Source organism: Dendrobates tinctorius, unplaced genomic scaffold (assembly GCF_039654945.1).
Source record: "Dendrobates tinctorius isolate UK_male_01 unplaced genomic scaffold, ASM3965494v1 ptg000146l, whole genome shotgun sequence".
In the NCBI taxonomy this organism is placed as follows: Eukaryota; Metazoa; Chordata; class Amphibia; order Anura; family Dendrobatidae; genus Dendrobates; species Dendrobates tinctorius.
This window is the reverse complement of record NW_027361813.1, coordinates 1,652,084-1,670,157: the sequence shown is the minus strand read 5'-3', so window position 1 is coordinate 1,670,157 and position 18,074 is coordinate 1,652,084. Positions and strand designations below refer to the sequence as shown.

The 18,074-nt window shown below is 46.2% G+C and overlaps 1 protein-coding gene across 1 annotated transcript in view; it reads left to right on the top strand.

Moving 5' to 3' along the window:
* Positions 1-18,074, top strand: part of SLC5A2 (solute carrier family 5 member 2) — a 114,522-nt gene that overhangs the window by 44,760 nt on the left and 51,688 nt on the right. Inside the window, exon 7 of the mRNA XM_073546279.1 lies at positions 11,475-11,580. Within this exon, the coding sequence (XP_073402380.1) occupies positions 11,475-11,580 (106 nt within the window). The remainder of the gene's footprint in view (positions 1-11,474; positions 11,581-18,074) is intronic.

Sequence of the window (18,074 nt, the reverse complement as noted above, 5' to 3'; positions counted from 1 at the left end):
GTTTGGAAGGGGACAGGTTTGTTATGGGCTATAGGGATATCTTCTCTGTGTCGGGCTCTGGGTTGGTGGGGTATGCACGCTGTATGCTTGGTGTTGGTTTGGTGAGACATCTGCTCTGAGTGCTTGGAGATATGTTGGTGATGTGTAAGAGGAATATCTGCTCTGGTGTAATTGGTTGATGGGACATCTGCTTTTTGAGTTGGAGATTGGCTGTTGGGACATGTAACCAGTTTGGTTGGTGATGTGTTTGCAGGATATTATTATTATTATTATTTATATAGCGCCCTCAATTCCATGGTGCTGTACATGAGAAGGGGTTACATACAAAGTTATAGACATCGTTAACAGTAAACAGATTTACAATGACAGTCTGGTACAGAGGGGAGAGGACCCTGCGGACTTACATTCTACAGGATAGTGGGGAAGAGACAGAAGGTCGGGGGTGCAGCAGCTCAGGCGGTGGTGAGGCGGCAGAATGGTTATTGCTGGCTGTAAGCTTTCCTGAAAAGATGGGTTTTCAGGTTCCGTTTGAAGGATCCGAGGGTGGTGGATAATCAGACGTGTTGAGGCATGGCATTCCTGAGGGGATATTCGGGAGAAATCTTGGAGGCGGTTCTGTGAGGAGCGGGATATCAACTGTTTGAGGTTGGGGATAGGTTGGTGGGTCATTTGGTCTGTGTGGTTGATGATGTGATGGTGAGTTATTTGTTCTGGTTTGCATGACGATGGCATGATGGGACATGAGCTCGGTGTGTTAGGTAATGTGTTGGCGGGACATACGCTCTAAGGACTAGATAATTTCATTGATGACCATTCTGCTTCGTGTGTTTTTTTTATCAAATAGATTTTTATTAATCAGAATTCAAAATACAGAATATACAGTAAATCTTCCACAAACAATAGATTTACAAATTGAACATCCCTGTTCCCCCCCCACCATGTAGACAGCATATATAACTCTTTTCTCCATAAGATTTCTCTTACACCGTAATTTACCATTAGTCATCCTCTTTACCCATATTGTCAATCAAACCATACAAAACAGAAATGTTCCTATGTCCGGGTATTAATGGCTTATCCATAACACCAGCATTGTAAAATAGAGCACATTCCCGTCAGTTACCTGTACCGTCCTGTAGCCAGGGATTCCACAACCTCTCATAGGTCTTAGAATTGCCTCTTGTAGCATATATCCTCTCCTCCAGCCGGATGATACAAGACACCTGTTTCACAAACTCTCTCCCAGAAGGTGGTTCTTTCCTGATCCAGTTCCTCGCAATCGGCTTCCTTGCTACATATAGTAGTCTGGCTATAGCAAGCTTTGCACTATTAACTATTCCAATTTCCTCCACATATCCCAGCATGCCTGCTTCGTGTGTTTAGTTATGAGTTGGTGGGATAGCTACTCTTTGTGGTTGGACATGCGTTGGTAATATGTTGGTGAGACATCTGTTCTGTATTTGACATCTTCTATGCGTGCTTGGTGATGAGTTGGTGGGATAACTTCTGTGTGGTTGATAATTTGTTGGTACGACATCTCCTCTGTGTATGACATCTGCTAAGTGTTTGGTGATGGATTGGTGAGACAACTTCTTTTTGTGGTTGAAACTGTGTTGGTGAGACATCTGCTCTGTGTAGGAAATCTGCTTTGTGCTTGGTGATGAGTTGGTGGGCCAACTCTTCTGTGTGGTTGATGATTTGTTGGTGAGACATCTGCTCTGTGTGGGACATCTGTTGTGTGCTTGGAGGGACAACTGCTTTTTGTGGTTGGGATTGAGTTGTTGATGTGTTAGTGAGACATCTCATCAGTGTAGGACATTTTCTGTGTGCTTGGTGATGGGTTGATGGAAAACCAAACAAAAAAAAACAGGTACAAATAAAAGCTAACTTTTATGTTTTGTTTTTTTGTTTGGTAATTTCTTTTTTTTAATGAAAAATCCTTATAGTACTCCACAGAAGGAGAAAAAAGGTCAACTCGCTCAAAACAGCCAAAAATATTTCATTGCAAAGAAACAATGAAACATCACATTGTTTTGTGCTCAAAAGTTGGTTGGGTGAAGCCATTTATTGTCAGACTACAGTGTTTTCTCTTTTTAAATCATAATGACAACCCAAAACATCCAAATGACCCTGATCAAAAGTTCACATACCCCATGTCTTAGACTATGTGCCCACGTATGCAGAAAAATCCTGCCAAAAAACTGTACTCCTTCCCAGAAAACGAGCGTTTTTTCCGCGCGTTTTCTGCGCGGTTATTTTCGCGTTTTTCCCGTGATTTTCGCATGCGGAATTCAAGCACTTTCCAAGCGATTTGAAGCATCGCTTGGAATGTGATTGACAGGTCGGTCACACTCGTCAAACATAGTGTTTGACGAGTGTGACCAACTTTTTACTATTGAGGCCGCCTATGCAGCATCAGTAGTAAAAAGATCTAATATTAAAAATAATTAAAAAAATAAAAAATCGTGATATTCTCACCTTCCAACGTCCCGCGCAGCGTTCCCGATCCTCATGATGCTCCCGTTCCCAGTAATGCCTTGCGAGACCTTCGATGACATTAGATCTCGCGTTACTGTAGCGGTCTCGCAAGCGGCAGCTAGGTATTACTGGCAACGGGAGTTGGCGGGACGATCGGTAAGGCTGCGTGGGACGCTGGAAGGTGAATATAACCCGATTTTTTATTTTTTATTCTATTTTTTACAGGGATATGGTACCCAGGGCCTGGAGGACAGTCTCCTCTCCTCCACACCGTGGGTACCATCCGCACATGAGACGCTCACTTTGCGCATGGTGGGCATAGCCACATGCGGGAAGAGCGCAGATCTCATGCATTCCTATGGGTGCGGAATCGCGGCAATTCTTTGCGGAATTGCAGCGATTCCGCAAAAAGACTGAGCATGCTGTGGTTTTTTCCGCAATGCGATTCCGACGTGGAAAAAAACGCAGCATTAGCACAGCATGTGCGGAATGCCATAGGAATGCATGGGGGGCATTCTGTATGAGTTTTTAAGAGTTTTCGCAGCAAAAACGCTTAAAAACGCAATGTGTGCACACAGCCTTAATACCGTGTATTGCCCCCTCTAACATCAATGACAGCTTGAAGTCTTTTGTGGTAGTTGTGGATGAGGGTCTTTATTTTCTCAGATGGTAAAGCTGCCCACTCTTCTTGGCAGAAAGCCTCCAGTTCCAGTAAATTCCTGGGCTGTCTAACATAAACTGCGCGCTTGAGATCTCCCCAGAGTGGCTCAATGATATTGAGGTCAGGAGACTGAGATGGCCACTCCAGAACCTTCACTTTGTTCTGCTGTAGCCAATGACAGGTCGACTTGGCCTTGTGCCTTGGATCGTTGTCATGTTGTAACATTCAAGTACGTCCCATGCGCAGCTTCCGGGCTGATGATTGCAAATTTGCCTCCAGTATTTTCTGATAATGTGCTGCATTCATCTTTCCTTCAACTTTGACCAAGTCTCCTGTGCCTTTGTAGCTCACACATCCCTAAAACATCAGCAATCCACTTCCGTACTTTACAGTAGGAATGGTGTTCCTTTCATCATAGGCCTTGTTGACCTCTCTCCAAATGTAATGTTTATGGTTGTTGCCAAAAACTTCAATTTTGGTCTCATCACTCCAAATTCCCTTGTTCCAGAAGTTTTGAGGCTTGTCTCTGTGCTGTTTTGCATATTTAGGCGAGATAGTTTGTGGCATTTGCGCAGTAATGGCTTTTTTCAAGCAACTCGACCATGCAGCCCATTTTTCTTCAAGTGTCTCCTTATTGTGCATCTTGAAAAAGCAACACCGCTAGTTTTCAGAGAGTCCAGTATTTCAGCTGATGTTATTTGTGGGTTTTTCTTTGCATCCCGAACAATTTTCCTGGTTTTGTTTTTACAGAGCCCCTGATTTTCCATTTCTTAATCACAGTTTGAACGCTGCTAACTGGCATTATCAATTCCTTGGATATCTTTTTGTATCCCTTTCCTGTTTTATACAGTTCAACTACCTTTTCCCGTAGATCCGCTGCAATTTTTATGCATTCCCCATGACTCAGAATCCAGAAATGTCAGTGGCTGGATGAGAGATGCAAGAGTCTGTCCAGAAACTCACTCCGCTTTTATGCACACACACTGATTACAAGCAAACAGGTCACAGGTGAGGATGTTACCTTTAGTAGCCATTCACACCCATTTGTGTCAACTTCTGTGCATGTTATCAGGCCAAAAACACCAGGGTATGTAAACTTTTGATCAGGGTCATTTGGATGTTTTGGGTTGTCGTTATGATTTAAAAAGAGAAAACACAGTAGTTTGACAATAAATGACTTCACCCAACCACTGACCATGAGCGGAGAAAAAGTTTTGGTGTTATCATTCATATTCTCTGAGAAAAGGCCAAGAAAGAAAAAATTCTACCAGGGTATGTGAACTTTTGATCACACCTGTATTTACATTTGGCAGAGTAAGTGAGGTAATATCTCCCAACATTTTTAATCAGGGAGAGACATGTATGATGGCACACTGTACAGTTGTGCAAAATTACACTGTAATTTTCCCCAATTGAAACCCCCTAGTGTTCTCACCCACGAAGCCCCTTTCACGGCCATTACAGAGATTGATGCTCTGGAAAATGCTCACCGCCCACATACAGAGTATAATACCTTCACACCCGTCAGAATGAAAGCCCCCACTCAGCATGATGCCGTATAATGCACCACACAGTATCATTGTCCCTACACGCACAGAGGCGTCTCTAGGGGGAGGCGGGGGGATGCCGTGGGGCCACCTAATGCGGCGGGCTGAGGTGTCTCCCCTGGCAGCTGCATTTTGCTTCCTCCTGGACTGGGAGTCAATGGTCAAGGGTCAAGCTGACTCGGAAAAGCTGCAGCGTGGACTCCCAGTGAACAATTGCATCTTTCACATGATCGTAAAATATAAGCTGTGACCGCCGGGTCAGAGTGACGACAGCAGCGTGATCAGGTCATGTGATCAAGAAGCTGACGTCACTAGCCGGCGCGCGAACGACATCGGTGGTAAGAGCTCAAGTGGAGCTGAAGACACCAAAGATTCCGTGATTTAGTGTGGGGGGGATTTACTCTGTGGGGGGGAAACAAGGAAAATGTGTTTCAGCTCATCAAACATTCATCTGATCGAGATCACTCCGGAGTTAGTAGGGAGCGGTGCACGAACATAAAGATCCTGAGCCGATTCCCAGGTGAATAAGTCATATAAAAAACAGAGAGAGGTTCAGCCACCAGCAAAATGACGTATTCGATAGAGGAATATTAGGCTATGAAATAAAAAACCTTTATTGTAATTCCATAAAAACATCTTGCTTACGCCATTTCAGACCTCACAGCGTCCTTAGTCACAGCCCTCTGAGGTCTGAAATGGCGTAAGCAAGATGTTTTTATGGAATTACAATAAAGGTTTTTTATTTCATAGCCTAATATTCCTCTATCGAATACGTCATTTTGCTGGTGGCTGAACCTCTCTCTGTTTTTTATTAGTGTGGGGGAGATTTACTCTGTGGGGGGACTTAAGGTACTGTCACACTTAGCGATGCATCAGCGATCCCGACCAGCGATATGATGCGGTCAAGATCGCTGGTGCATCGCTAAATGGTCGCTAGTGAGCTGCCACACAGGCAGATCTCACCAGCGACATCGCAGGGGTCGGGGGTCGCTACTTACCTGTCAGACGCGGCGATCCTGACGTCCTCTCGCCCGGCTCCACGCTCATCGCTCGTCTCTCCACAGGAAGCCCAGCAGGAAGCAGACGACGAGAAACGGTCCAGGACGTTCTTGCGTGATCAGCGATAACCAGCGGGGGAGCCGGTCGGAGGTAAGTATCAGACACAGCGATATCGCTATAACGTCACAAGTTATAGTGATATTGCTAGCGATATCGCTAAGTGTGACAGTACCTTTAGTGTGGGGGAGATTTACTCTGGAGGGATTTAGGGTGGGGAAGATTTACTCTGGAGTGGGAAGATTTACTCTGTGGGGGGGATTTAGTGTGGGGGAGAGAGTTAAAGTTTTGAGGAGGGAGCATGTATGAGAAAACAATATGGGGATGGGTGTAGACACAGTATGGTGAGAGTGGGGGAGATGGATGCGGACACAATATGATGAGCAGGGATGGGTGCAGACACAGTATGGTGAGTGGGGCTATTAGTGCAGAAACAGAATGGGGAGGATGGGTGCAAACGGAGTATGGGGAGCAAAGAGGGGGAATGTATGTGGACACAGTATGTGGAATGAGTGGGGGGATGAGTGCAGACACAGTATGGGAAGTAAGTGGGGTTGGGTGTGTACACATTATGGTGAGTGGGGAGATGAGTGCAGACTCAGTATGAAAAGCTAGGGGAAGAATGTATGTGGACACAGTATGAGGAGCTAGGGTGGTGGGATGTGTGCTGAAAGTATGGGGAGTTGGGATGTGTGAGGATGCAGTATGGAGAGGTGAGGGAGTAAATATATGAGGAGACAGTATGGTTAGCATGGAAGATGTGTGAGGGAACAGTATGAGGAGGAAGGGGGAAACGTGTGAGGAGACAGTATGGGGGGAAGAAAGTATGAGTGTAAAACCAAATGCCAGGAAAATTGTTCGGGATGCAAAGACATCACGCCAGCCTTTCTAGAAAACACCGGCGATTGTCTAAATGCTGTGTCTAACATCATGTCCTCACTATATCTGAAACTGAACCTGTCAAAGACTGAACTCCTGGTGTTTCCTCCCGCTACTTATGTACCTATACCCGACATTGCCATTTCCGTGTGTGGTTCCACCATTACTCCCCAGCAACATGCCCCCTGTCTTGGGGTCATACTTGACTCCGAACTTTCCTTTGTTCCCCACATCCGATCACTGGCTCGCTCTTGTCATCTGCACCTCAAAAACATTTCTAGAATTTAACCTTTTCTTACTTTTAACTCTGCAAAATCTCTTACTGTTTCTCTTATTCATTCTCATCTGGACTATTGTAACTCTCTTCTAATCGGTCTCCCTCTTACCAAACTCTCCCCTCTCCAATCTGTCTTGAATGCTGCTGCCAGGATCATATTCCTCACCAATCGTTACACCAATGCCTCTACCTTGTGCCAGTCATTACACTGGTTACCCATCCACTCCAGAATCCAGTACAAACTTATTACCCTCACCCACAAAGCCCTCCATGGCTCAGCACCACCCTACACCTCCTCCCTTGTTTCAGTATACCACCCTACCCGCGCCCTCCTTTCTGCTGATGACCTGAGGTTAGCATCCTCAATAATCAGAACCTCCCACTCCCGTCTCCAAGACTTTACACGTGCTGCGCCAATTCTTTGGAATGCACTTCCCAGGTCAATACGATTAGTCTCCAATCCCCACAATTTTAAGCGTGTCCTGAAAACCCATTTATTCAGACTGGCCTACCGCCTCAACACATTAACCTAATCTATCCCTGTGTGGCACAGCCAAAGTTTTACCATAACCAGTCTCCCCTCATCATGTTCCCACATGCTTTATGCATCCATTAGCCCTCTGTGTCTGTACTGTTACACACTTAACGTTATGGCTGGTCCATACAATCAGGGCAACTGTTACCACCCACCTTTCGTGTCTCCCTCTTTCCTCATAGATTGTAAGCTTGTGAGCAGGGCCCTCACTCCTCTTAGTATCTGTTATGATCTATGTGATTATTGTTATGCTGTAATGTCTATTGTCTGTACAAATCCCCTCCGAAATGTAAAGTGCTGCGGAATATGTCAGCGCTATAGAAATAACATTATTATTATTATTATTATTATTATTATTATTATTATTAAATTATCAGTGTAATAGCACAGCCAGGAGGCTACAGTAAGCCAGGGAGGGTGAGTGTGGATGAGAAAACTCATCATGGCATCTGGACAAGATGAAGAAAAGAACGAGAATAACTCCAGAGAGAACGTCATCTATCAGATATCTGAATGTAAATGTTTTTTTTATTGACTATCATTTATCATATTTTTATTTACTAGGAGCATTAGAGGGGTTGTCATTCTATGTGACTGCAGATTTCTGAATTCTCACTTCGCATTGCACGGTCAGGATTCTCTGGTGCCATCGATTTGCATACGTGTGGTTACGTGTCGACTAGACATGCGTGGCCTCTATGAAAATGAACTGGGTAAGGCCGGACGCGGCTAGTCGGAATATGTCCAGAAGTATACTGTGGCGACACAGGATTGTATCTTAATTAACCAGATGCCTATTTTTGGTAAGCATTTCTTTCTGGCTGGTCGAGAAAACAGACCTTTGTTTGTGTAAGCCTGCAATATTGACTTGTCAGCTGATATTTGATATAGCATAGTGTGCCCTTATCTTTGATGACTAGTGATGTTTGCTGATATGCTAATTATGCATTGTGTAGGCCAGATAGTTTGTTGACATCTGAAACCAAGGAGGAAAAAAGCAAATAGATGAAATGATCTCATTTCCATTCGTACCCTTTACGTAAATACTGAATGAAGGACACTTGTTAAGTAAAAAAATAGGTTTCATGCCTCTGTATGGACAGAAAGAGAGACTGAGAGACAGACAGATTTTGGCAAAACATCCAAGGGACCTTACAGGACTGCTGCCAATACATCACGGCTCCATCACGAGGGACACAGATCTAGCATTCTACAGGAAACAACCTAGGGGACCTCGGCCCCAGCTGGAAGAATACAGATCTGCTCCATTGACCATCGCTGAACCATGGATACGTTTGGAGAAATCCAGGATTGGAACCCGCCAGTCACCTGGCTCCATGGAAATGTTCGGAGAAGCCAGGTTGTAACCCCAGGGTCAACTGGCCTTGTACCTCAATGGACGGTCATCTTCCTAAGCTTGTTGTTATCTCCTATCTGTGTGCATGCCACAGGTTGGGTAGTCGACCCTGGAACATGAAGCCAGGTTGTGACCCTCTGTTCAACTGGCATTGTACCTGAATGGACTGTCATTTTCCTACACTTGTTGTTACCTCCTCTCTGTGTGCGTGCCACAAGTGGAGTAGTTGACTCTGAAGTAACAGCTGCCATTATCCCGGAGACTGAGCAGAAGGGTGAGACTCTGTAATGTGCACCAGCTTGGGGTATTTTTCTGGGACTGTTCTATGTGTTATCTGCCTGCTTTGTGGTTTAATAAAGTATTGCCACAATGTGTTACCCTCACCTTGTGTTGTCTGAGTAGCCTTATGCCCACGTTAAAAGGAGAGCAGGTGTTCAGTGGGACGATCCCTGGTCCATGTGGTTTTGGATAACGGACTGGGCGCCGGCTGACCCCCGATATCTCCACATATACCAATTGCATACTTGTGCTGACATGACCATCCACTCTTGCCACTGGCAAGGAAGAATCCTGAAAGTGTGCAGTGCTTGCCCTGTGAGAATTCAGAAGCCTGCAGTCACATATAGTGACTGAATACTTTCATCTGAAACCTGGACGAGCCCTTTAATTATAAAATGAAGTCCTGCAGCTAACCCTAAGAGCGTGTAATATCTTTACTGTCAGGATTCAGCTCTTGCTTGCTGGTTCCAGCAGTCATCACACAGACACTTCATTCATATGTAATTTTCATATTTATTCTCCCTTCCTGGGCGTCAACAGCTTAGATCGGGTTGTCTGCTTTAGTGAGGCATGACTTCATTGCCACGCAACACCAATGCCTGGCGCGCCGAAGTCAGATGGGTGCCTCCGACATTACTGCTCCAGCAGTGCCTGGAGACCCGCAGCCCTGGCTGAATGGTGCATCACAGACCCTTCACCTTCTTCATCCACCATTCTGTTCAGTGTTATGCCCGTCCCGAGAATGCAGATGCCACTGATACCGTGATGAAAGGTGAGGGTGTTAGGTGCCATGTGGCGATGGGCTCCACGGTCTGCAGGCCCCACAGCTGGCAGCCGCGTGGTCTGCTGCTATGGGCGGCACTGACAGCATATATCTATATCTAACATCAGTGCACTTAAAGGGAACTTGTCACCAGGTTTGGTCGATACGAGTTGCGGCCATCACCTTTCAGGGCTTATCTACAGCATTCTATAATGTAGATAAGCTCCCGATCCAACCTGGGTGGGAGAACAGTCCGGACTGATGGCTCCTGTGCAGGCGTACTTATCTGCCTTGTTGAGGGCAGATGAAAGCACTGCAGTGCGTAGGTGCCAAGAAAGGTCAGAGAGGCCCAGCGCCTGCAGTACTTTGCTCTGCCCTCCACAGGACAGAGAAGTAGGCCTGCGCAGAAGTGCGATGCTGGGAGCCATGAAGCAAGCAGGAGGGCGGAATCGCAAGAAGATGGGAGGCGCCGGACCTGGACCTGCGACACCCATCGGACCGGACCGCCCTGCAGGTAAGAATAATAAAACTTATTTTTCTTTTCTTGTAGGTCATTATACTGTAGAACTAGAGGTGTGCCTGATGCTATCGCATCGGGAGGGAAGTGTGTGTAGGGTGTGTGTGTCCCGCAGCTGCCTGCCCACCCACCTCCGTGCAGTCACAGCCAGCAGGAAAGAGGGTGGTTTGCGGCCTGTGCTGGAGATGTGAGTACGCGTGTGTGTGTACATGTGTGTGTTTGTACATGGTGGGCAGGCAGCGGCGGGTCTGGCGGCGGGGGGTCCTGGTAGCGGCCAGCTGGCAGGAAAGACCGTGGCTTGCGGCCTGGGCTGGAGATGGGGTGCGGCGCCACCTGAGGGCCGCAAGCCGTGGTCTTTCCTGCCGGCTGTGACGGAGATGGGTGGGCAGGCAGTGGTGGGTCCAGCGGCGGCGGGGTCCCGGCGGTGTCTCACTGGCGGTACTGTGGAAGGGCCTGGTACCACCAGCGGGTGCCATATTGGAATACCCTTCGCCTGGGTATTCCAATATGGCGGTCGGCGTACTTCCGGTGCGGCGCGGTGGATTGTGGGATTCGGGGACATGCAGATGGAAGTGGATGACGGACAATTTAAGGCAATTGTTTATATAGATGCTGTAGATAAGCCCTGAAAGGTGGTGGCCGTAACTGGTATCGGCCAAGCCTGGTGACAGGTTCCCTTTAATTACACACACATATATACAGTATATATTCAGTGTGCTGGTGTTGGACCTATCCGTAATTACCTCCAGGGTCTTACAGATTTGGCAGATGTTGTAACATGATGTTTTGGTATTTCCTGTTAACATCCGGCGTGGCTCAGGGGCGTAGTGTCCACAGACCATGTTGGCCTCTTGTTCGTCATCAGGTCAGTAGCAGGAATCCTCACTTCTGGCCTCACATGTTGGCAGGGCACTGTGTAGTCAGGACACTGTGTAGTCAGGACACTGTGTAGTCAGCTCAGTGACCACAGATGTTGCGCTCGTGCCATTGCTTGCTGATGAGGAGTTTGGGGGTTTGGAGAGCGGTGATGGTTTGCTGCTTTTGTAGAGTTGTGGCAGATATTTGGGCAGACTGGAGTGCGGTCTGTTGTTTCCAGCACTCACGACTCTCCTGTTCTCTCCTCAGGTGGACATGTTCTCTGGAGCCGTCTTCATACAGGTAGCGTTGGGCTGGAACATTTACCTGTCGGTGATCGCGCTGCTGGTCATAACCACAATCTACACGGTGACTGGTAAATTATCCCCCAGAAGACCCAAGACAAATTCTCACCTTCTCACTTGTTATTATTGGACCACCCTGTTATGTATGGAGCTGATTACATGTCCCCATCTCTTGGCCACGCTCTCATGTATTCAGCGAGCTTATGGGAATCTCCTAGGGATTTAGGATGAGGGTCCATGGCTACGTGTCTATGGAGGCCTTTAGATGTCGGCGCAGCAGCTGAGTTTTCCCCAGGAGAAGCCGCTTCATGAAATCGCCAGCGGTTATTTTCCTGCCGGCGTCCCACAGTCTCTTACTCTCTACAGTTATCATAGAATGGTAGAGTTGGAAGAGACCTCCTGGGTCATCTGGTCTAACCCCCTGCTCACTGCAGCAGTCACTAAACCATCTCACACAGATATCTGTCCAGCCTCTGTTTGATGACTTCTATTGAAGGAGAACTCGCCACCTCTCGTGGCAGCTTGTTCCACTCATTGATCACTGTAGTGTACTGTAAGGCATGATGTTTTCTGTAACCTTCTAGAATCCTCCATTCTATGAGAAAGTAGCCTGTCAGCTTTTGCAGCATTCCCCCTTTTGCCCCTCCTTAGCAGCTGTGTGTGTGTACAGCTCTCTGCCTGCATCTGAAACCTGATACTGGGCATTTCCTCTCCCAGCATCTCTCTTCCCCCCTCCCCAGCACAGCCAGTAAAGGAAGTCTTTTGTTCTCTAGACATGTGCTGGGATCAATATGGGAAGTATTAAACGAAGCATATCGCAAAAACCATATGGGACTGAGATATAAAACTCACATCACTGCATAGGCAACAAAACCAGCTTACCAATCCCTAATTTTCATGATCCTAATCCCTCCAGAAACTGAGATATGGATTGCTCCCAAGTGGAGTGTCTTAGTTATGGCATGCTTGGTGTTGTTGGATTCTATTTGGTAAATTGCAAATAATGATACCCTATGTGTGTTGGTACAGGTTTTTCTCGTTTAGATATAGTTATTCTAAGTTTTGTAGCCAAATCATAACTTAGAGAAAGGGGGGTTGGACCTCACCAGACCGCCCATTTCGTGAGGTCACAGACCCTAGGCTATAAGGTATTCCCTACCAAATTCCAGTCAGTTGGAGCTGCAGAGTCCGTGCTGACAAGAAGCCCAGATGAGTGGGGACGTCTGGCTAAGCGGCTCATCCCCCCAGCCACATGGTCTGCCTAATACCACCTAAGCACATGTAAGTGTTACTTTCTGCCTTTTAATCCTTGTTGCCTTCATATATTTGTACTGTACATATTTAATGTCTCAACTTTATAACAACTTTTATCTGTATAATCACTGCCCACATTTTTGGGAATAAATTATAAAAAATTTATCAGTCTGCCTTCATGCTCTAAGAAACTAACTATGCGCCTTTTTTAGATAATTGCTACTGATTTGGGGGTTTGCCACGGACCCTCTTATTTAACTCTTTGATTAAGTAAAGCGTGGCTTGTGGCAGCATGGTGTGTGCGGTTGGTTAGGCTAGTTGGCAGTACAGAAGGGTCTTATATTGCTGAATGAGTGGTTGAGGCCACAGCATTGATAATTCCCTTGCTGCAGTAGTCTAATTGGCCGTGCACAACAAGCAGCCCGTCCGGCGACTAATTATCCTAGGTGCAGTTCCCTGACTGACCTGAGGGTAAGGGGGCGCCGGAGAGCTGCGAGTTCCAAAGTGGAACTGAGAAAGTGGGATATACATAAATCCCCGCAGTTCTTGGAAGGTTGTTAGCAGTGGTGGGGCATCCAAAATAACCCTCTGCAATAAATTGTTAGAGCGAGATTAGTTTGCTGTGTTTTGTCACATGGTGCCAGTGGTGGGATAACTAAGATAAGCCCCCACTGTGCCTGTGATAGCCGTGTGCCGGCAGTGCGTCGCGTCCCTCCATCCGCTGACATACCCGTGTCAGTGGTGGGACTGTGACATATTGGTGGCACCGGCCCCGCTGTCCATCACAATCACCCTCACTTCAAAAAGTTTTTTCTGATATCTAATCAGTGTCTCCTCCTGTGGAAAAATGGGGTTAGTGGGTGATCTCATTTGGAAGTGGAGGAGACCGCATGACCCTGAGGTCACAGGTAAGACCCCTAGTATGGTGGTCAACATCTCATCCTACACTCTCAGTCCCCCGGAACATTAATGCAAAATGAACTTTTCCTCCAGGCGAAGGGAGAGCCCCGTCTGTCTTGAGGGGATTTACATAGACCAGCTTTTCACCATACATTTTCTATTGGCTGTTTATGTACTTCTACAAATAAGTCATGTTCGTCTTTAGACATCTCTGTGTGGCAGCCGGACCCTTGTAATCTTCATTCCTGGTACACGAACGGCTCGACTCAGTCCAGTATAGCATTCCCATGCACCATTGATGGATATGTGCTACTCGGCTGCACCTCCCACCAGGTCCAAAATCAGCATCAAATCCAAAAATGTCCGAGACACCATAGAGATCCTTCTAAAAATCCAATCTTTATTCCAAAATGTTTAAGACGTCACCAGGGCCGGTTTTAGGCTAAGTTCACATTAGCGTTTCTGTGCGCAGCGTATCATCTGCATATGCAAAAACGCATGCAAACACACGTTTACGCAGCGTTCTTTATCCGCATCGTTTTACGCATGACGCCAAAAAGCGCTGCGTTTGCATGAGTTTTTCCATGCATTTGTGTTGTTTCTGTGCATGCGTTCGATATTTCCAGTGTTTTCCAGTAGAGTTTCCTTGACACCAGACACCCAATGGGCCTGTCTCGTGGGATTTCTATATCCAGACACTCTGCACTGATGAAATCCTCGTCTTTTGCTGCTGTATCCAGCTTCAAGATGGATCTTTGCGTGGAGAGCTTCCTTGTTCATCTGGATTTGTCATTGAAATTGGCTGTTGCCTTTTATGCTGAGGAACGACTGTTGGTGACCCTGAGGTACGTAATTTTGAAAAAGAAACACCTGTCAGTAATATGATTGTTCTAAAAGCTATCTACTGATTTTCATTTTTCCCATTTTCTGTTCGGCAGATTCCTGGCCACCGGAGAGACCTGATCATCTCTACATTTTCAATTCCGGATTGGAGTGTCCACGCTTTCTGGAATTGTTGGAGACACCTGCCGTGCTTTATGTGACTTCTGTATGAAGAATTCCTTCCCTGACCCACAACTGAACTCTGGCTGGAAAATGCTGCAAAATTCCAGGACAATTGTGGTTTTCCTAACTGTTTGGCGGCTGTGGACGGCAAACACATTCGGATTATGAACCCTGCTGGAAGTGGATCCGAGTATTTCAATTACAAAAAATATTTTTCTATTGTCTCATTGCGATTGCAGATGCAGTCGATTTGTTGCCGTGGACGTTGGCTCATTTGGACAAGGAAATGACTCACAGACTTTTAAAAACTCTGACATGGGCCAATGACTGTACGGGAATAATTTCAATTTTCCACAGCCATGACCTCTTCCGAACACTGAAGGACGGCCAATGCCATTTGTTGTGGTTGGGGATGAGGCGTTCCATATGTGTGCCAACCTCATAAAACCGTACTCCAGTACTTGGACTTGAATCACACCAAAAGGATTTACAACTACCGACTGACAAGGGCACGAAGAACTGTGGAGAGTGCCTTTGGATTGCTGGTATCTAAATGGCGCATTTCGGGAACAGCCATCAATCTAAAAACTGAGACAATTGATGAGGTTGTGAAAGCGTGTGTTGTTCTGCACAATTACATCCTGGTGAAAGAGCGACAACAATTAGAACTTGACGAGCCTGTTACTACCACATTGCAGGATTACCAAGATCACCCTCTGAGGACTACAGTGGAAGTTGCCCAAATGAGGGATACATTTGCTGCCTACTTTGTTTCGGATATTGGACGCATGGCAAGACGGAATGGTTTAAGCCGCTAATAAGTAAAATGTACCTGTAATGTTTGCTGACCTTAATACTAACACCTTCACTGTAACTTTAATACTAAACACCTCGACTCTAACACCCGTTAATACTTCACTCAACAATACACACGTGTTTAACCCCTTAATCCCATGACATACTATCCCGTCCATGTGCCCTGGGACTTAATTCCCAGGGACGGGATAGTACGTCATAGCGATCAGCGGCGCCCACGTGGTGAGCGCCGCTGATCGCGGCCGGGTGTCAGCTGATTATCACAGCTGACACGCGGCACAATGAGTCAGGGGCGGTAACGGACCGCCCCCGACACGTTAACCCCTTGCACACCGCGATCAAACACGATCGCGGTGTACCGGGGGTTAAAGGGAAGCATCGGCAGGGAGGGGGCTCCCTCCGTGCTTCCCTGAGCCCCCCACGGCAGCGCAATGTGCAGCGCTGCTGCGGGCGGCTCCTTCCCTGCAGGTCCCCGGATCCAAGATGGCGACGGGGGCCTTCGGGGGCCTGCAGGGAGCCGGCTTCCTCAGTGCCTGCAAAGCGCAGGCATGAGGAAGTCTGCAGCAGTGCCTGTGACAGATTGCTGATCTGTCACAGTGATCTGTGATGTGACAGATCAGCGATCTGTCACAGGACAGTGATGTCCCACCTGGGACTATGTAATAAAGTTAAAAAAAAAAAAAAAAAAGTGTTAAAATAATTTTTTAAAAAAATCGCTAAATAAATTAGAAAAAAGAAAAATATCCCCCCAATAAATTCATTTTTTGGAAATAAAAAAAAACCAAAACAATAAAAGTACACATATTAGGTATCGCCGCGTCCGTAATGACCTGCCCTATAAAACTGTCCCATTAGTTAACCCCTTTAGCGAACCCCTTAAAAAATAAAAATAAAAAACGAAGCAAAAAATAATGATTTATTATCATACCGTTGAACAAAAAGTGCAATAACGCGCAATCAAAAAGACGCATGTAAATATCCATGGTACCGCTGAAAACGTCATCTTGTCCCGCAAAAAACGAGCCGCCACACAGCATCATCAGCGAAAAAATAAAAAAGTTATAGCTCGCAGAATAAAGCGATGCAAAAATAATTATTTTTTATATAAAATAGTTTTCATTGCATAAAACCGACAAAACATTAAAAAAACATAAATGAGGTATCGCTGTAACCGTACTGACCAGAAGAATAAAACCGCTTTATCAATTTTACCGCACGCGGAACGGTGTAAACGCACCCCCCAAAAGAAATTCATGAGACGCTGGTTTTTGTTCATTCTGCGTCCCAAAAATCAGAATAAAAAGCGATCAAAAAATGTCACGTGCCCGAAAATGATACCAATAAAAACGACAACTAGTCCCGCAAAAAATAAGACCTCACATGACTCAGTGGGTCAAAATACGGAAACATTATAGCTCTCAATATGTGGTGATGCAAAAAACAATTTTTACAATAAAAAGCGTCTTTTAGCGTGTGACAGCCGCCAAACATAAAAACCGCCATAACTAGTAAATCAAACCCCCCGTTATCACCCCCTTAGTTAGGGAAAAATAATAAAACTAAAAGAAAATGTATTTATTTCCATTTTCCCCTTAGGGTTAGGGCTAGGGTTAGGGCTGAGATTAGGGTTAGGGGTGTGTTGGGGTTCGGGTTGGAGTTATAATTGGGGGTTTCCACTGTTTGGGCACATCAGGGGCTCTCCAAATGCAACATGGCGTCTGATCTCAATTCCAGCCAATTCTGAGTTGAAAAAGTCAAATGGTGCTCCTTTCCTTCCAAGCTCTGCCATGCGTCCAAACAGTGGTTTACCCCCACATGTAGGGTATCAGCCTACTCAGGACAAATTGCAAAACAACTTTTGGGGTCCAATTTCTCCTGTTACCCTTAGGAAAATAAACAATTGGGGGCAAAAATATCAAAAATGATTTTTTTATTTTCACGCCCGGGAGTATAAACTTCTGTGAAGCACTGGGGGGTTCAAAGTGCTCACCACACATCTAGATAAGTTCCGTGGAGGGTTTAGTTTCCAAAATGGGGTCACTTGTGGGGGGTTTCCACTGTTTAGGTACATCAGGGGCTCTCCAAACGCACATGACACCCGCAGACCATTCCATCAAAGTCTGCATTCCAAAACGTCACTGCTTCCCTTCCGAGCCCCGACGTGTGCCCAAACAGTAGTTTTCTCCCACATATGAGGTATCAGCGTACTCAGGACAAATTGCACAACAACTTTTGGGGACCAATTTCTCCTGTTACCCTTGGGAAAATAAAAAAATTGTGACTAATTGATCATGTTTGTGGAAAAAATACGATTTTTTTATTTTCACGCCTGGGCGTTATAAACTTCTGTGAAGCACTGGAGGGGTCAAAGTGCTCACCACACATCTAGATAAGTTACTTGGGGGGTCTAGTTTCCAAAATGGGGTCACTTGTGGGGGGTTTCCACTGTTTTGGTACATCAGGGGCTCTCCAAACGCGACATGGTGCCCGATCTCAATTCCAGCCAAAAACGTCATATGGCGCTGCTTCCCTTCCGAGCTCTGCCATGCGCCCAAATAGTGGTTTACCCCCACATGTGGGGTATCAGCGT